The sequence below is a fragment of the Sparus aurata genome, chromosome 9, assembly GCF_900880675.1.
Source record: "Sparus aurata chromosome 9, fSpaAur1.1, whole genome shotgun sequence".
Classification (NCBI taxonomy): Eukaryota; Metazoa; Chordata; class Actinopteri; order Spariformes; family Sparidae; genus Sparus; species Sparus aurata.
Genome location: NC_044195.1, coordinates 18224760 through 18245347, shown reverse-complemented (window position 1 = coordinate 18245347; position 20588 = coordinate 18224760). Strand labels below are relative to the sequence as shown.

General features: G+C 42.3%; 1 protein-coding gene across 1 annotated transcript in view; it reads right to left on the bottom strand.

The window, feature by feature from the left end:
• Window positions 1-20588, bottom strand: part of pde11a (phosphodiesterase 11a) — a 43137-nt gene that overhangs the window by 1436 nt on the left and 21113 nt on the right. Inside the window, exons 8-19 of the mRNA XM_030427817.1 lie at window positions 19376-19443; window positions 18801-18893; window positions 17669-17719; window positions 14931-15077; window positions 14709-14816; window positions 13391-13500; window positions 12130-12220; window positions 8530-8630; window positions 8235-8312; window positions 8067-8130; window positions 7440-7514; window positions 6367-6450 (exon numbers count right to left, since the gene is read on the bottom strand). Of these exons, the coding sequence (XP_030283677.1) occupies window positions 6367-6450; window positions 7440-7514; window positions 8067-8130; window positions 8235-8312; window positions 8530-8630; window positions 12130-12220; window positions 13391-13500; window positions 14709-14816; window positions 14931-15077; window positions 17669-17719; window positions 18801-18893; window positions 19376-19443 (1070 nt within the window). The remainder of the gene's footprint in view (window positions 1-6366; window positions 6451-7439; window positions 7515-8066; window positions 8131-8234; window positions 8313-8529; window positions 8631-12129; window positions 12221-13390; window positions 13501-14708; window positions 14817-14930; window positions 15078-17668; window positions 17720-18800; window positions 18894-19375; window positions 19444-20588) is intronic.

Sequence of the window (20588 nt, the reverse complement as noted above, 5' to 3'; positions counted from 1 at the left end):
TTCTCCTCTGAGCACAGAAAACATCTTCATTATTTCATGGTAATCTGTCAGACACTTGTTGAGATATTTCTGTCTGGATCAGAACCACTGACTGTCAGGCGACGTTACCATCAGTACAGCCGTGCAGCTAGCATGGCTGAAAACACTTCCTGCTGCTCTAAAGGCATTTCCAAAACATTTCCTCATATTTCAAGTGAGCAATGTTTAGATTGGCCACCTGTTGAATTCATTCTCCAAACAAATGGGGGACAGCAAACCACCAATGTAACCGCTTACTGCTTCTCACTGTAGCTGCTGTTAGCTAGTTAGCTGCAGTTAGCCAATGTTACGACCCTAGAGTTCATAAATGTTTGTGTGTGTGTGTGATTGGTTGCAGGTGTGTCTGGGTGATTGCAAGTGGCCCTGGGAAGCTGATTGGCTGCTGCCTTGGAGCCAGAAGTTTAAGGGTCGGCTCCTCCCAATTTTTCCTCTGCTGTCCCAGACTGCCAGCATGTGTGATTGTGTACAAACTATGTTTGTGAATAAAACCATTTAAAAATGCTTCACTGCTGGTGGTGCTTGGAGGATGGGTAGGGGGGTGTCTCACTTTCATGTTGCACCAGGGTTTCCTCTAGGCTCTGGTCATTACAATTGGGGGCTTGCCGGGATCTGAATGTTCATGAGGCGAGGTAGATGTGGTTTAGTTTGTGTAAGTGGCATTTAGTTTAGTGTAGTGGTCATCTCTTTTGTTAATTTGTTGTTGGTGCCTGTTGTATTTCTGGCTGAGCACCCTGACCAGATAGCTGCCAGGCATTTTTCACAAATTTGCCACTTTTGTTATTTTGCCTTTCTTAATTTTGGTGGTAATCCTGAGTGGGGATTACGCTTCAGTATTTTGCGGTTAACTAGGTTCCTGGTCTTCGGTGATGCACTGAGTTGGGTGTTTAAAGACGCCTCAAGCTCGGCAAGCCACTGAAGACTAGCTAGGTGAGTTAGCCATCCTGGTAGGCAGATAAAGTTGGGGTGTCTCTGCAGTTTGTTTCCCACAACAAGGTAGTTTTGTGTGAGATGGCTGCTTTTGTGTTGGTCACGTTGTGATGTGTGGCTCTAGTTAATACTTGTGTGCAGTAAACCTTGTTTGTGACCTTTTGGTTGTGGTAACTGGACTCCACTTTTGTTCACTTGTGGTTGCAGCTTAGGTGTAAGCTGGCAACATTTGTGTAGTGGTGACTACAGAGTGATGCCTTTTGTGTGTGTGGTTGTTGCAGTCCACTTTTGGTGTGGTCACGTAGGTTACTGATTTAGTGTATTAGTGTGTTTGGGATGGCGTCACTCCACAGATCAGTGGCACTTGAGTGGTGGATGTGGCTTCCCAGTTTGTCTGGTCACCTTATCTCTTTTGTTACACTCTCCATTACAGTAACATTCTGTTGAAGACCACAAGGTGTCCATTTTGGTTGTGGTAGTGGCCGTTCACTCTTGTTGGGTCACTTGTGTTGTTGCAGCTTGGGTGTAAATTGGCAATGTGTGTGTGTGTAGCAGTGACTACACAGTGACGCCTTCTGTGTGATGGCTGATGCACTCCACTCCAGGTTATGTTGGTCACCTGTTGCTGTTTTTGGTGTGTGTTACCACAGTTGGTGTATTTGGTTTTGTGTTCTCTCCTCATGGTGGTGGTCATTTTGTTAGTGGGAGTGGCACCCACTAACAAGGTTTTGGTCCTGTATAGAAGTGTTTTTATGTAGACTGTGTGGTTCAACAGTAAAGAGGGTGATTGACTTTAGGTTGCCAAATACCCTACTGCATCTCTTGAACTTGAACATTTCTTTAGGGGAGAAATATTCGTTTTTTTGTTTTTTTAAATAATTTTTTGGCCTTATTGACAGGACAGTTGAAGAAGAGAGAGGGGGAGTGACACGCAGGAAAGGGACTCAGGCCAGGAGTCAAACCCGGGTCCACTGCAGCGAGGAAAAAGTACATGGGACGCCCACTCTACCCACTGAGCTAAACGGTGCCCCGAAATGTTCAGTTTTAAGGGGGGAGGTGTTACGACCCTAGAGGTCATAAATGTTTCTATTTGTCTTTAAATAACCCTCTTTTATGTGAGTGTGTGTGTGTGATTGGTTGCAGGTGTGTCTGAGTGATTGCAGGTTGCCCAGGGAGCTGATTGGCTGCTGCCTTGGAGCCAGAAGTTTAAGGGTTGGCTCCTCCCACTTCCTGGGAGGCTTTCCTCTGCCACTGCCAGCATGTGTGATTGTGTACAAACTATGTTTTTGAATAAAACTATGTAAAAACACTTTGCTGCTGGTGGTGCCTGGGGGACGGGGGGCGTCTCACTTTCATGTTGCGCCAGGGTTTCCCCTTGGCCCTGGTCGTTACAGCGATGCAGCTAGCAGTCCTATTAGCTTATTCTGCCCGGACCACAGCTGGACCAGGACCTGATATACAAGTACCTACAAGTTTGTATAAAACAACGGCATTAGTAGAGGTCGCATCACAATCAGTGCATTTTTGGCAGGGATGTAATACCAGTAAGTGTCTCTTGTCCACTAGTTATTGATTGCAGATGGTGTCGCTCTTTTGGACGGATAGGGTGAAGCAAACATCAAAGATGCTTTGCCACGACCTACAACTAGGAACTACACTAACAATGATGATGCAGATCTTCTTCCACGATGGAACTCCTCTAAGCATCCACATTGTTGGAACCCTTCCGCATCGTCAGCAGGGATCTCAGGGTCTCAGATGTTTTGCCCCTTAACCTGAACACCTCGCCTGAGTGGGGCAGCAAAGACTGACTAGCCTTCACCTGCAGAAGGGTTCCAACTGTGAAAACTGTATAAAAAATAGTAAGAATAAAATGCTAATATAGGTCGCCAAATATATTTGGGCCCATCCGAGTAAAGTGTATATGTGGAAAGCTGCATTCGACAACACGGCCGTGCTTAGCACGTCAACTTTATTAGACATCTCTGCAACACAATACTGCACATAGACGTCTCCGATTTAACATAAAATATTTAATTTCATCACTTACTGTTAATTTTAATGAATTTTTGTATGTTTAAAATAAAATTATTGCTTATGGCAACTTTAACCACCGCTTTTTCCTAATCAAGACGTGACTCTTACGTAAGCCAGATATAACTCCTTGCTCAATTTGTACGTTGATCAAAATTAAACATTTATTTTCAGTTAGATATTACAAAATGCCGTCCTGTTTTGCCTGTGTTATACATACACAAATGGATTAGGAAATACTCTCTCAACTTGAAAAAAAAGTGTATGGGCATATATTGTTATGAACATCTGTGACTTGAATGTAATGATAATACATGAGAGACTGAGGCTAGAAGAGCAGCACATTACTCATCACACGCACTATATGTGCAAACAAATGAAACAATACAGAGAACAGCCTGCTACAACAACAGCAACATACAGGAGCTTGATAGTTTAAGGCAATGACATGGCTGCTTTCTTAAGATTAGAAGCACATGTATGACTGAGATAAGCCTTCTTTGTCATTTTTCCACACTTAACTATAAGTCGCAGTGTAGTCAAAGCCGCCATCAGACATTTTTTAATAAATTACCTGAGAGACGGGGGGGATTTTGTTCCCTCTGTTCTCCGAACAGTGTCTGCTGGATTTTCAGGGAAGTCTGTAATTAGCTATTGTTGAATTAACCCCGTTTCATATGGAAATATAACATGTGGGCATGGATCCCACATACGAAACAAAAAAAGTGTCCGTCTACTCACACAATGTGCAGGAGTCGAATGGGTGGCCATTGTTAGAACAAATGAAATAAATTAGTAAGTTCACCTACACCAGGGGACTGTGTGCTGTACGTATGAAAGGGAAATCAAATCCGTTGTTACACTTGGGAAAACACAACTAATCACAGCTGCCAATTAACTGAACTTTAAATGCAGGCGTGCGATTGGAGATGCATTCATATTCAGAGGGTGCGTACGCTAATTCGTGTAAACAATTAAAGCAGGTTGTGTGGGCGGTCCACGAGAACAGAGCTCCATAATGTGGCCAAGTTCACACCAAGACTATTTTTCCTTCTGCCCACTTTAGTGCGTTAGAATAATGCAGTAATATGTGCGCTAATAATTATGAAGCTGGTCACCGGTGATGCAGAACATCACAAGAGCAACTATGGACTTCTACTTCTAGTAATTTGAGATTAAAGTCGATTTAACTGTCAGGGTGGAAACAAATGAAAAGAGAGGTTTGGGTGACCCTGAAAAACTGAAACGTTTTATAACTTTTAAAATGACTTTTCTGTTTTTTTAAGGACATTATATGTTGACACATATCAGAACTAATGCATTGTCGGACGCTTTTATACAAGAAGAATGCATATAAACAAATCAAGTTTACACTGTTTTGTTATTTGTGCACAACCGTTTGAATTTCATCAAAAGTAAAGAAGCCCAACTTCCGTTCAAAGTAAGATTATACTGAAGTCATTCCACATTTTGTACAATAACACCCGGTATTAATAGAACACCTAGGTGAGTTGTAAATTACAGTGAAAACCAGCTCGTAAATTAAAATGACACTGATCTGAAAAGTGTTACTTTGATCGCAGGTCTCCCCTACATTTTTGTTAATCTCTATGTTTTCCATTTCACGTGGCCCGAAAGCTCCTGCAAAAGAGATCTTCTGTAGTTCTCCTCTATGTATGTATTTTATAAACAGTTGATGGAGATGACAATCTGCAAAGTAACTGATAAGGAAAATGACAGCTTGTATAATGTAACGTGGTTAAAAACGTGGATGTTGACCGTGTTTCATCTTTGAAGCGATCGTCTCGCTGTGCTGGAACGTGACACACGCGGCCGCTGAACAAAGACTAAATGCGTTGTTAGTCGTAATCTTGATGGATTCGTCTCATCTGCCTGTTGAAGGAAGAGAATAATCCCTCTTTTTTTTTCTTTTTTTTTTCTCCGTGGCGTATATATCCACGGTGGGACACACTGTCAGTGGTTAGTGCGGCATCATTATTCCACTGGGTTAGTCTCAGAGGAAGAAGAGGAAGCGGGAGAAGAAGAGAGAGGCTGTCATATGGCGGGGTGTGTAAAGATGGAAGGTTATATAATGGGGGATTAATATACCACAAAGTAGCGAGCCACCACCAGGAGAGGGAGATCAGCGAGATCAAGAACGAGATCTCTTCCGCCCACGGACAAAAAACCCTGCCGCCTCTGAACTTTCTCTGTTCTCCCCCCCACTGCAAATTTAATTGGCAGCGGCGTGATCGCGAGCCCCGTATCTGCATTCTCCAAACATCAGCTTTTACGTGAGGCGGTGTGGAGACAAACCCCCCACGCAGGCACACACACAGAGACACACACAGACACACACACAGGCTGCTTTGATGCTTTTTATCTACACTACACAGACAGCAACAATGGTGGAACCAGAGCCCTGCGAAGATTAGTCTGCCTTAACTTTTGACACTGATCCTGGGATAATTCAATCGACGTGAAGATGATCTATTGTTTGCTTTCTGCCCGTGATGACTGAGAGTAATGTGTTTAATATGACAGTAAAGAGGGAAGGAGGTGGTTTAACAGCACAGAGCGCAGAGGAAGAACAACCCCGGCGCTGCAAGGAAGGGACAAACTATTTCATCCTCGCCTCCTTTCACACACTCTCATCCGTCTGATTTGTTTTGCTTTCATGAATTTGCCTCCAACACGCCTCATCCCTTAACAAACCTGATCTCCTCAGTAAGTCAGCCTCTGCTGCCGGCAGTGGGGAGGGGCGGGGTGAGTCTCTCTTGACGTCATTGAGAAACACACACACACACACACACACACTCACATTACTATACTGGAGAGGACACAGTATGGATTTCCATTAATTCCCTGAAAGATAACCAAAAGCTCCGACCCTAACGTTTGCTCGGGAGGCGATCTGACGGTGAAATCAGCCTCTCCATCTGCATGTGAGCCAGAATGTCTCCGAGAGAACAGCGCTCTCTCCTTCTATCATCCACTGTGCAGCAGAGCCCAAAGCCACACCATGTCAGTGATGGGATTTAACCCGACCAACATCGCAGCTCTGTGTTCACACGCAGTCAGATAGTGCACGCTCACTCTCACAAGAACAGGATGCAACCTTGAAGTCGTTTCATAGCTTTCGATGAAAAAGAAAATAATCTGTTTTTCTTTTTTTTTTTTTTCTTTTTTTTCAGTGAGAAATCCGCGGCTGCCAAGAAAAGTTTGAATAGTTGTTAGTGACAGTTTCACTGCTGGCGTCAGCGGAGGTGGGGACAATGGCTGTGGAAGGACAGCAAGTACTGATGGAGATGACGGCTGTGTGACAGTGAAGGCCACAGGGGGAGGGGGCGGAGCTTGAAGCGTTACCTCATACAGCGGCGAGCAGATTCCATCAATCCAGCCCAGCTGAAGCCCTGGCAACTCGTCCTTCCTGTTTCGATCGAAGATGGCCTGAAAACACACACACACACACACACACACAAAAAGTGAGAATGCATTTACACCAACAGAAACATGTGACCGTCACGCTCACACTCCCTAAAGTGCTGCTTTTTTTTTTGGTTTTAAAAACCTCTCCTCAGCTCTCTCGAGAGTTTATTTAACGTCCATTTTCTATTCTCCCTCATTCTCCGGCAGCCTGAACTTAAGAGGCTCCACCGAGGCTGTGCTTCAGAGATAGTTACTGGGCTACGACTTAAGAAGTTAATATTTAATTTCCAACACCCACACACAGAGCGGTAAAGGTTTGACACAAGCGGCAGACCTGAGGCTACTGCATTAGTTATTTCAGAGGGGAGGCAATGTGGCCGGGCTCGATTAGTCAACAGCCATTAATTGCGCACGGAAAGCTGCTGTGTTTTTTTCTTTTTTTTCTTTCTCCTCCGCCTCTAAGAACTTGCAACACAGTTCAAGCCTTCAAAGCTCCTCAATCAAACAGGCAGTGCTCCTCTGTTGTAGTGCCGTGGCTTTGAGAACAGCACGAAGGCGTTAATTAAGACAACATCTTCATTTCGGACCAGAGCCTTTCCCCGCAACTGTAGGAGAAAAATAAAGATCTGCTATAACAGCAGCACTCCAGTACACCAAAATGCCTCTTGTGAATGAATAGAAAGGTCAGTCTTTGCTTTGAATTCCGTGTAGGAGGAAGAGGAGCGTGTGTTTTTGTGTTGTTTTTTTTAAGACAGACTGCTACACCGTCCACAGGTTGCTTTTGGCACAGCAGCGAGGCGAGCGGAGCGGTCGAGCTGACGATTCACTTTTTTTTCCCCCTTCACACTGCTCTCACGTTACCTACACATTCAGTGTGTTTTGGAACTGCACAGGAAAATGTATCTTCTGCCTAAAATGTATCTTCAGCCTCGTCAGCTCTCGGAGGTCACAGAGGTGAAAAGAAAAAAAAAAAAGCGTGAAAGACACAAGAGGCGGTTGGATGTACTCACGGAGGGCGTGAGCTTCAGCTCCGATCTCTCTCTGTCGCCCTGCTCGAAGAACTCGCTGGTCACCAGCTCTGCCACCTGGAGTGAGAGGGAGGACAGCTAACGAGGGCTGCGACTAACCATCTTTCAGCAAAGCAATTTGCTTTTCAGGATAAAACTTTCTGTTTTCAGTCGTGTAAACACACTTCAATAAAGCTGCTTCTACCCCCTGATTTAGATGCTTTTATCTCTTATCTTTACTTTCGTCTCCTTGAGTAAGGCTCCCTGTTATCTCTATATTTATATTTGTAATTCCTGCTCTAACACTTCCTTTTCCTTGCGACATTTCCTTGTTTGATATGTTGTATGCATGTACATCACTTTGTAACTCTGTTTTTTAAAGGTGCTATGTAAATAAAGCTGTCATTATTACTATGCAAGACAAAAAAATAGCAAATGTATACAATTATTGGACGACATTGGACATTTTGGGCCTTTTGTTTCTTGTCAAAGAACTTAAAAATGGAACTGATCATCAGAAAAGGTGCCCATCACTTTTCTTTTGACCAGTTATCCATCAATTGATTGATTAACTGGATCAGCTGTGCAACTGAAACACATGATCTTATCCAAGGGAGAGTGTTTTGTCACCTTGCGCGATATCTCCCAGGGTTTAGTGACGGCGCCGAGATCACACGCTGTCATCATCATGGATCTGAGAGGAAACACACACGGATTTATTTCATGCAGCATTTTAATTTTTTTTTTTTTTTTTTTTTTTTTTGTAACACATTCAGTTTCAAGGAGACAAAAACACACCTGCACATGTCTCTGTGAGCCTTCACGTTCCAGTTGTACTCCCCGTTGCTGACCAGCTCAAAGAACATGTTTCTGTTCCTGCAAGAGAAACAACACATCTGTATAAGCAGGTGCAACTAATATAAAACCCACAAGGGGGCGGTGTTAGCTAAAAAGAAGCCTGCAGCAAACAGTGTACAGAGGAAGACTTCAGTGTAAATAAGCATGCACGCTGGGTTGAGCCGGGCTCTGTGGACATCTCAGAACCAGGAGATTTAACAGTTTAATAAGCGGTCTGGTGTTCAGCAGGACATACTCGAAGTAGAGCGTGAGGTCTGTGGCCAGGATCGACTGCTTCAACAGCTGCATGAGGTCACTGTACTCTGTGGACGAGAGGTTGGAGAAGATATTGTGACCCTGTGGAGACACAACCAGAGATAACATGATAAAGAATCACTAAACATACGTCACTTCTGCACATAAAAGAACACAGTCGCTGGGTGAATTATTCATTTTATTTAGCTTGGGTGCCATTAACTTAGCAGAAGGTCCATTTAACTGGTTAATAGGTTCATTTTACAGACTTGTTTCGTGATCCAATAAGAGCTTGAGCGTTATATTAAACTGCAGATAACACTGGGTGACATTGGCTCACTGCAAGTCTCTGGATCTTACATTAAATAACTTTACATTAAATGATATATAAAAACACTGCTGAGGAGAGGTTTGAATCCATAAAGTAACTCTGTATCTAATTTTCAGAGGTCTTTGCTACATGTATGCATATTTCATGTTTCAGATTATTTGGTGATTATTATCTGAATGCTTTTACTCTGAAATATCAGCATGAGCCTCAAATCATGTAGTCTCACCAAAAGCTCCTGGGACAAACCCGTGAATGACTCCGAAAGTGACATATAAAAATAACCACGTATCATGTGAATGACAAGTAATAATGAACAGATGCATCGCAGAGATGAACAAAACATTTTTTTGTCTATTTAGTTTGTGGCCTGATTTGTCTCATTTTCCCACATCTTCTATTTTCAGTGATTCAAATACTCAAGAAGTACATTTTAATAGAAAAGAAAAATGGAGGGGGTAAACAAGGGATTTGTGAGAGGAAAATTAATTTGTGAAGCTGCAAATAATGCTTCCCCTTTTTATCTCTACATTGCAATTAGACATTTTTTTTAGAAAAATAAAATCAAGATGGCCATTTTGAGTCCCCAAACTATCCTCTGGGTAAGTCACAAGCACAATACCAGGAATGTGTTTGAAAATACACTTTAGTCACTACACAATGTTGAGTACCTATTGAATTCTGAGTGATACATTTGTACACTACATAGTGCCTTTGAAGATTCACACAAGGCATGGGACAGTATGAAAGTTTCATGTCACGATTATCTTTGGCAAATTAATCATGTTTCCCGATATTGCTCCATCAAAATATATATACACCAGATCTGTCAGGGATGAGGCTGAGTGACAATGACCCATAAATGTGCTCTCTACAAAACCATCTGTTATATAGGGTGTTTTGACTTTCCCTACTATGACGTGTCCAAGAACTCTTTCAGCGAAAAGGGCCTATTTGCACGACTAGCCGGTAACGGTAAAAAAACAAGCAACAATAATTGCTGAATGGATCCGTGCAGGCGGGGAGGGGAGCCAGCAGCTGTTAATAAGTAAGCAACATCTCTCACTTAAGGCTCTCTATCATTCAAACAGGCCTCTCCCCATTATGTATTATACATTCATTCACCACTTAGGCTCCCTCCTCTAGAGGGACGGTTTGAACGGTCTGTCTGTGGAGGAAAAAAAAAAGAAAAAAAGGAAGATGTCGAGGTGATAACAGAAAAAAAGCACCAGAATGAGAGATGACGATAATGAGAAATTAGCCGATATCCTCTAAACTGGATGACCTCTGTTTTCCTTTTAAACGCCATAAAAGGATAAAAAGTCCAAAGGACATCACGGCGGATTCCAGCCGTGAGCTCATCTGTTCCCATGAAATATTGAAGTACGTGATAGCAGAACCACAAAGGACTTCTCTCATTCTGTCACAATTGGAGCGGATGAAGGAGGGAGGAGAGGAAAATAGGAAGTGAGAGTGATGAGAGGAAACTGAGAGAGACAAAAGGGTGTGAGTGACGTTTCTTAAAAGTGTACATTTTAAATGAATGGTTAACGCCAGCTGAATCGTGAGCCTTCTCCTCTACTTGAATTAGCCACACTGTTCATTTATATGCTAATAGGACAGGGTTAGTTCAACCCCAGTATCAACAGGAGCCATTATGATATTCCAAGCAAACATTTGTCAGCTTACTGTGTTGTCAGCGCCGTGATAATGAAGCCGCTGGAACATACCCTGCTAAGCCTCAGCTCAGCTGCTCCCTCAAAACGTCTTTAATTACGACTTCATGCAAACCCAGTCACCTGGTAAAATGTCTCTCTCAACCAATTAGCACCAAATCTATCGCCTCTGTAATTACATTGATTTGAGGGCAGCCTGAGCTATTTGTTTTCTCGCTCACATGCAGCAGACATCCTGGCACCACACGGTTGCCTTCAGGCGCTACGACACAAACTCCCTTCATTTTACTTTTAAGGTAAAGTAGGATGGTTTTTTTATTATTCTTTAAGAAGGCAAGAAAGGTAATCGAGAGACGTAGGAAGGCAATATTTTGACATTTTGGTAAATCTAATTTCTTGCCAAGAGTAAGGTGAGAAGATCAATCTCATATCTGTCTGTTAAACATGCGTCTCAGCCAGCAGAATACTGTAAGACAGGAGAAAATCAACACTGCAGGAGGTCAGTGTGTCCAGATAGGATAGTGCTGCCAGGCAGATCTTTTGGTTTTAATGCCACTTTCCCCATCGTCCACTATCCCAAAACCCCAACAGTCTGACAAATGTCCTAATTGACACAAATCCCATTCGTCCGAAGGCACGCTATCCCAAAAAAAAATGCCCATTGCTCTCAAAATACACGCTCTTCCAGCAGTTGCTCGCTCAGTGACTGAATCTGCGAGGGTTATGCCTTTAAGAGGCTTTTCTGGCCTTACACCAAACGACAGACCCTCACCCTGACCTGACACAAGATATTAAGGTCAGAATACTCCACAGAGAGTGTGTATTTTTGGAACAATGGGCCTTAAAAGCAATTTGCTTTTCAGGATAACAGGCTGTCAGACAAATGGACTATCTGCCTAATGAGATGTTTTTATGGATATTGGGGTTTTGGAATAATGCGAAGGTGGAACAATGGGCGGTCCCTGAATTTTTGTTGCTTTGGAAAGAGACAGGTTAGATGTTTCCCCCTGTTTCCAGTCTTTGTGCTAAGCTAAGCTAACCTGCTGCTGGATGCAGTTTTACATTAACAGTAAAGACACGAGTGTGGTATCAATCTTCTCTTCTAACACTCAGCGAAAAAGCTTATTTCCCAAAATGTTGAACTATTGAACTATGATGTTCCAACTATTCCTCCTCATACGACTACAGTTTATGGTGCCGTTGCATTTTTCTTGACAGGTGACTAATATTTTGTCCACCCTATGTATATCAGTTTAACCAAGAAAACGCAAACACCTCTCTGCAAAATGTCCAATTGTTGTATTAGACGTCACTACCATCATGCAGGTTACTGTACAGAGGAATAACACTCTTGTCTTCATGGTCACTACATTCATTATAAAGCGAAGCCTCATCCTAGGAACGATCGAAGTACAAGACGCAGCAGCAAAAAGATTAAAAACCTTGCTGTGTTGAAGAGGGGAGGCTCGTTAAAGAGTTAAACTTGGTTGTAGCCAGAGTTTGAATGTGTCGCACAAATAACAACATGCAGCGGTAGGCATTAGCAGAACCTTCATGGTAACTGCATTGCAGCAGATATTGGAACATAACAGTGCACCTCGCTCTGCAGGATCATAACAGCGTGGTTGAAGTGGTGGTGCTCCAGCGTAGCAGAGGTCCCATAAAGCAGAGCGAGGGCTGAGCCCGTCCTGACACACACAAACACAAACACGAACACAGGGATCAAGAAGAGGGATAACATCATCAGCAGTCAACACATACTTGAGAAACAAAGTCTGCTGCTGTTGAATCTGCTGTAATTCCCTCACTCTGCACGCTGCTGCCTATTTATTGCTCGACAATAAGAGAAACCTGAGAGCCATAACCTAATCTGCAGCTGAAGTTCAATTGTTCAACATTGAATACGATCAGCGTTTAATGTGAAGGGAAAAATACTGACAAACTGAGCCCGGTGTACTGGAGGTAGTAAAGCAAAATGAAAGTGGTAAAATTAGCACGCTGAATGGTAGGACGGCAGTTATCTTGTTCTTTTATCGTAATGGCTCGGCACTCCAGCACGTTAGATCTGAAATAAAACATGAGATTAAAGGGCTGACTTTTAGCTGCAGAGGGTGTCTCGTTGGCCTCTTCATAAATAGATAACAGTTTTGGATAATGATCCTAAACATCGTGGTGGATGGAAGGCAAACAAATAAATGGAGAGGTGAAGATAGCTGCAGCACAGGTGTGAAGGAACAACAGCGCGGCCTGTGGGCGCGGACGTTCATAGATCACAGGGGATTTGACAACAGTTCAAACATATGATGTGTTTGTTTAAGCTGTTGACTTGTTGAATTATTTTCTTGGATCTTAAAGTACAAAAACGATATAATTATGCCACAGATGTAAACACCCTTATATAAAAGCATAGAGCCCGCACTTTAACCTCACAGTCACTCACGTTATCATTTGAATTCTGTGAATGAGCCGTCCCTTTACTGTTGTTTGTAAAAAAAAAAAAAATGAATTAAATTAAATGTTTTAGTTTGATTCAGCTTTTGATTCAGCTTTTTTTTTTTACTATAATAACCTTTGTGAGTGCAGAGAACACCAAGTTTAAGCGGTTTAATGTACTCACAGATCTAAATGTGCTCAGAGTCAGCAGTGTTTACAGGCTCTTCATTAAGCAGACCCTTATATAAGCCTTATACAACTTGCCACTTGACTCTTGCTGATCCAGGCTGGACTACTGCTGACTGCTGCAGGTGGGAAAACACACTATAAACAGTGTGTAGGAGGGAGAGTATGTGTGTGTGTGTGTGTGCGTGTACGTGCGTGTGCGTACGGCAGAGACGGACAGGTAAAGAGCAAACACTTACTTGGCCTGAAAAGCATTGTTGGTGCCCCTGTGGTCCAAGTCGTGGCACACACAACCTACAATAAGCGCTAAGATCTCCACCTCCGTCAGAGTCTCCTGGAAGCCTGCCGTCTAATTGGCAACAGATGACAAAACAAACACACATGACCGATTAAATAAAACAAAAACAAGCAAAAAAACACTCTGACTGCCGCAGCATCCTAAAATAAACAGTATCTCCCTCTATAGCCAGTGGGACTGCAATCACAGAGTCACACAGAGAGCTTTATAGGCTGGATGAATGGGTTCTGGAGGCCATGTGCTGAGTGAGTCACTATAGGTCATTGTGGGGATAGCGGCAAAGATAGCACGGCCCTCGGCCCACTCATTAAAACACATGGCCGGAGAGCGGAGGTGCCCAGAACAGCTTACACACTTCTATTCCAATTCCTTCTGCCAACGATCAATTCAGATGGGACACCGTTCATTAATGCTGCGCTTGATTAAATGAACTACACGGTGGTGTTCGTATATGAGCGCGCGCCCATGTGTGTGTGTGTGTGTGTGTGTGTGTTGCCCCAAGGACCTGGTAAAGTAAAGGCCCTCTGGGACCGTGTGAAGTATTTCTCTCGGGGTCTCTGTTCAAACAAACATCTGGTTTGGCTGTTTGTATAGTCAGTTCATTCATTTGAATATCAGCAACTTCAACAGAGGTCAAACACAAAAAGTACCTTTTCCCTTCAATTACAACAAGAGTTCAACCAAAATGTTAGTTGGCCCAATTGTGATTGGCAACCAGCTGACTGGCAACGTCCAATCACACACAGGCGTACATTGATGTCATTATAACCTGAGAGACAGAATCGTTCAGATCATTTAGTTAAAGCAGCTGTATGGAACTTTTTTATCGTTACGACGTTAACGACAAAAAGCTGTACCATCGCCTCCTGTCGTGAAGATTTTAATCTGGCGAGCACATGACCGATCTCAGATGATTCATCGGGTAGGAAAGAAGAAGTTATGCCACATCATTTTGTGTTCATTTTCCTTTGCATCTTTCTAAAAACACCTTTATGAGGGATTCAATCGGTCATAGATTCATCTGTAAAGCTGAGAGGGAAGATCTCGCTTCCGTAAGCCACTTATTTGTAGCCTACCAAAGAACAATATTTGAGTTCATCTACTTAGATCAGTGCCAGCACCCTCCTTATGTTCTCAGCCTTTGGTGTTTCAGTTCAAATCGGATTGTTTGAGAGCTTTTCCCGCCCAATCCCAGTGTATGAGCATTGGCTATAAATTCCTTAGCGTCACACCAACAGTTCTGGCAGCAGGATCTTTACCGTAAGCATGGCGAACATGCACTGACAGACGTTGAAGGCATGCCTCCAGTTGTGATAGAGAACCATCCTGTAGTTTTTTCTGACAGTCAGCAGCCATCTGCACAGCGTCTGGAGGGGAAACACGGACACGGAGACGAGCACACGGGTCAGCCGAGTTGTCGCGAGGACACATCAGCGAAGGAGCAGAGTTCAGCGAAGGAATAAACAAAGTCGGTGCCTCACCTCGTAGTCGATCTTGAATTTTTGCACCATTCCCAACTCCATGAACATCCTCAGAGCGGCCGTGATCATGGCGTCGACGTCCAGAGAGAAGTCGTCGAAGGAGAGCTTATCGATGCCCAGCTCGCAGACCAGGGGGATGTTGGCAGCCTGTTTCATTGTGGCGGGAAGAAAAACGTCGAGGAGGAGAGAGTGACTTTAGAGAGCGAGGTCAGAGAACGCGGTGCCATTTTTAGATGATACACGGAAATACGGAGACATGCTAATTAAGACTCTGTGGACTCATTCGGAGGGGGTTAAGATTAATGAGGGAGCTTTACCGAAGGATCTCACTGCTGTTTATTTTCAGAGCTCATTGACAAACGCAGTTACACAGCAGCGATCGTCAATGGCTTTTTTTTTTCTTTTTCTTTTTCTCCCCGTTATTATTCAAACAAAAACAAAAAAAATCTACGCGATTCCAATTAACCGTATTCACACTAATGCATCCGCGTCTCCTATCTTGAGCCTGGGCTTAATGAGCGCAACGAGCAGAGAGGGTCTTATCAGCCCCGTAGTCAACATTTATAATATGACCGTTTCATGCTTTTCTGACCTGCATCTCAGTCCAGTGAGTCAAAACTCTCTAAAGAAATCTGCGTTACAGCTTCAGTGCAGCCACGTTTCTGTTCTCTCTCCCTCCTCCAGAGCTGCACCACGTTTACCCCTCACAAATGTTTGCCTGTCAGGTCAGCAGGTTATTCTCCTCTCTCTTAATTCACAGCACCCCCACCCCCCAACCCCCCCGACCCCAACCCCCGGGTTACAAAATGTCAGCTAGGGTTTGTTTGCCGCTGCCATTTGCACTCCGGTAGAAAATCCCAGTCAACTGTACTCCGTAAGGCTCCTTATTTAGAGCAGTTATGAAAGGAAGAAAGTAGGGGGGGGGAAGGCAGGAAGGAGAGCATGGTGCTGGATGATGAAGAAGAAGAAGGAGGAGGAGGGAGGGGGGGCTGAAAGATCACACAGGCACACTGGAAAGCGGGGTTCCTACTTTGCAGTCACAGGGGAAAAACCTACACATGAAAGTGAAGGAAAATAGGTCATATCTATATTTCACAAATGTCAATGCCAATTAAAAATGTAGATATTTTCATTCTTTCATCGTCATAAATAATGCATTGACAATGATTGCCTATTGACTGGAGTAATACATTTCAAATACCACAATTAGTTTGTTTTCTTTGGGGAATTTTCGGCCCATAGTTGTGCTCGCGTGCTTCCGCAGTTCCTTGGAGAAACCTGAGAATGAAGTCTAGAAGATACGGATGCCAGTGATTCCTCTCTGTTGCCATATTTGTATTTTTTCCCCCTATTACAGTTGATGGAAGGGTGTTATTTAATTAGAAAGAGATATCTTATGATCAGGGCCCATGAGAAAACCATACCCATTATGAGCTCAATTTCTAAGATTTTACTTCCCGTGATTTCTAAGACACCAGGGAATCTAGTTCTTTAATCAGGCTTCTGTTTAATGGAGGGCTTTAGCTGAAACATAATGGGCTTTTAATAGTTTTGTTTTCACTGATATTTCTTAAATGAACTCAATATAACACTAAGAAACACATCCACAGAAGAAGGAAATCAATGAAATTATGTTTTAGCAATTACCTGCGACACAAGAGCAAACCTGATAATCACAAATTGTAATCCACACCGACAGTATGTGTCGACTACAAATACAATAGAGGCTGACTGTCTTTTTCCACGCTTCAGATCAGAACATATTCATTTGGCTATGTTTGGAAGGCAACGACAAACGACCTATTTTGTCACTGAGGTATGAGGACTTGCTGGAGGGTTCCCGGGAACTGAGGGGTAAGTAATAACTCCACATCCTTCGCCATCCTCTGATTTGAAGAAAAGTAGGAACACAGTTCCTGCAAAATGCTAGTGTTATCTCTAATTTTTCTTGCCGTCAGTGAATCAGAACCGACAATATAATGTAGACAAATAGAATAATTCAGAGTACTTCCGTCCTCTCCAAGCCAATTCATTCATACTGAAGACAAATAAGTCTTGAAAAAACAGGTCACAAGTATCAGCCTCAGTTTTATAAAACAGTTTATGACTTCAAACAAGCGTGTTCAGTCCATTTCCTTCTGCATAAAACTTAAAACAAGGTCTGTGGTTAGCACAAACTTAAGATATTTTCATGTTTGTCAGTAAACTCCCCAAATTTCAATTTGAAGCATTAGCATGTTTCAAATAAGGCGCTTGTCCAAATAGTCAAAATCCAATTCAAAAATCCCAGAGGTGTTTTGTTGAGGAGACTAGGGCGATGCTACATGTAGCTTACAGGTTAGCCTATAAAAGTACGTCATCCCTGCTTCCTTCTATTGAACTGGATGATCTTTTCATTTGCTTTGAACAATACCTGCGTCTCTTTGTTAACCATTGCCTCCAGTGGAAGCCAAGTTATATTTTACTTTTATTCCATTGCTAAGAAAAATAAAACCGGGGAGAAAATATAGACCCTGGGAATATTATCCATCCCCACTTCATATTGAATACTGCCAGTTTTATCTTTTAAAAGCATTGTTGTTACTGTCAAAGGATATGCCTTAAGAACAAGTAATGTCTCACATGAGTTGTGACTTTAATATCTGTGCAAAGCTCAAAGTTAAAACAAAACAAAAAAAAACTGAGAAAAATGTAATTCTGAGATAAACGTTTCGATAACAACTGTAAATATCTGTTACCTTGAATTTGTCAACTTCGGTCTTGGAGCAAGTGGCATGGTAAGACAGCACCTGCAGAAATAACAACACAGTGTCACTTAGTGTATTTTTTTTCCGATCATTAAAAATACCCAGTAGGGCTGTTAAGAGAAGCGCAACAGTGGCTACGGCTTGTAAATACCGCGCATCCGTATTACAGCGTTACATCCAGCGGCTCCTCTAGATGAGGAAGTGAACACTCGCCTCTGGTACAGTCTACAAGAGCGGCGATGTCAGCCCTGATTCCATCGCCATGTTCCTTTCATTTCCTGAGAGAAATACCTCGCTCAGACCTGCAGTTGCTTATTTGATCATAAATGCTCATGTTTATTCAGTGCTGCCAGGAGCAATGCATCTACATATTAGTTCATTCTGCGCCTTCTCCTTTAAATGCCCCATCTCTCTGTGTTCTCTGCCTTTCCTTGCTTTGAAACAATGTGGTGCTAACTACTATAATGCACCTGAAAGCTCCCCATTGTAATCTAAGGACATACTGCAAAGGCTGAGTAGTGCTGAATGGCTACACACTGCGGGGCAGATGAGGGATTGCTTTTCACTGCCTCTCATTAATTTTCAATAAAAACCTTTGTTAGAATGTTATCTGCAAAGAGAGTTCAGCACTTTTTTTCCCTCACATGTACATTCTTGTGGAAATATGAGACTACAAAAAGGAGCCAAGCACAAAGACCCCTGAGAGGGAATAATTATGGTTTTGTATTAGCCGTGCAGCAGTCGTTGTTTTCACTGACTTCTGGGTGAACGTTACGGCACAGAGCATATGTTGACTGGAAAAGGAAAATAAAGATGCCATTATAGCAAATGGAATAGAAGAACAGATAGGACGCACGGGGAAATATCATCCGAGGGAAGGCATCGAAGCTAACGCAATGAGCAACCAGGCATGGCAAAAAAGGAAACCGAAGTTTAAAGCAGGACCACAATCAACTTAAATCAACACCCTGAAGCAGCATCACAGTTAGCATGGTGATGTCTATGCAAATGTAAGCAAATGAAAAACATTTATTTTTCAAAACATGGAAGAAAATGCTTTTTTTTTTTTCATTTCCAAATCCTGATATGAAGCAGGAATTCAAATAAGACTTGGTGTGCTTACATCCAAAGCCACGGACTGCTTGGCCCAGGACTTCTTCACCTGGTCGTACATGATGGTGTTGTTGATGCCGAGCCCACAAAAGATCACAAACGCCTAAGAAAAGAGTAAAAAAGAAGACAAACTGTTGAGTAACAGTTTCCAATACACCCACAGGCTACTGTTCGCTAGGTTTCGACCTAGGTGGTTTTTCGGGGTTGATACAGATTATTAGAAATCAAGGAGAGTTTTAACGGATATTTAGAACTGGCACAGACCTATATTTGCACTGAGAATGAAGATTCTTTAGAATAACCAATTGTGGGATGTAACCAAGTACAATTTACTCATTCACTGCACTGAAGTTCAATTTTGAGGTGTCATTTACTTGAGTATTTCCATTTTCCGCTACTTTACACGACCACTCCACTCCATTTCTGAGGCAAATACTGTATGTTTTACTCCACTACATTTATCTGATAACTTTACTTACTGGTTACCTGTCAGATTCGGATAACTAACTTATCTTATCAGCAATATAACAAAAAGTCATCAGTTCCAATAATTGGAAAAATGTTGATAAAACTCAAGGTTGATACCTCAAAGAGACGCTGGTCTGCATCATCGAATGGTTTCCCATCGAGCCTGTTCAGCACTTGGGCGACACCTGTAACACAAGGTCAGTTTATTCTTACAACAAGAGCTTAACGTTGTTTTTTAAAAGCTTGATATTGGCGCAGCTCCACAGCACATAACCGTCTGCAATTAAAAGAGGATCAAACCCACACACTCTGTCATCGACTCACATGCATTATTAATGGGACTTAGGCAGAGACACAACATCCTATCGCATAAACAGCAGTATATTCAACAACAGCAGTATTCCTTTATTTATTTATCTATTAACATCATAATAAACACTTTTAAAAGCCAAGGCAAAGGGGAACAAAACAAAAAAGTACAAAAAACAAACAAAAAAAACAATGTATCAACAACATTAAAGCTGCAAATGATTATAAACAACAAGTGCCCACAGGCTGTGCGCTAACACTTTTAGCTTAGCAGCTACAGCCAATATTTCAGCCTTTAGAGTGTACGTAACGTCTTTTCAAATCAATTTGGGATCCATTTTAAGTTATTTTGAAGTCCCCATCTACTTCCATTTTTCTAGGAGCATGCCACACTGTTTCGCTGTGAAGCTCCAGGATTGCTTTGCGGACTCACCCGATTTCTATCGGCATGAGAATGATGAGTAAATAACAGCTGAACTAACATTTGTGGGCGGATTTTTCCTTTAACCTTTTTTTAAAAAAACAGTTTTGCATGTCTGATGGCAAACGATTTCATTCATCTGTACATAACAGTTCATTGCCTTACATTAGCGTTTGAGACAGGAAGTGAAAAACAACTTCTTGATCAATGTCTAGTATTAAAATAATGGCAATTACAACTATATTTAACTGCTGTATGTTCAAAACCTCAGTAGGCTTGATGAAGACAGTTTAAGGCTACGTGTATTATAATGTCACAAGGTGATACAAATTGGCAAAAATGTAGCACTGTGGACATTTTAATTAATGTTATCTTTGACAGGGCATCCGGTTATTGTCCACAATGCTTTTTTATTTGACAGCAGTTTTCCCTGTTTGGACAGCTTCTCTCAGCATCTAATTAAAAAACAACAGAGAAAGCATTTGTTGATAAAAGCGTAAACATTTAATTGATCGAGACTTTAACTGCCACTGAGAAATTATGCCAAAAAGTAATTACACAATACATTACCATATTTTTTTTATCTCTAGGAGGTCAAAC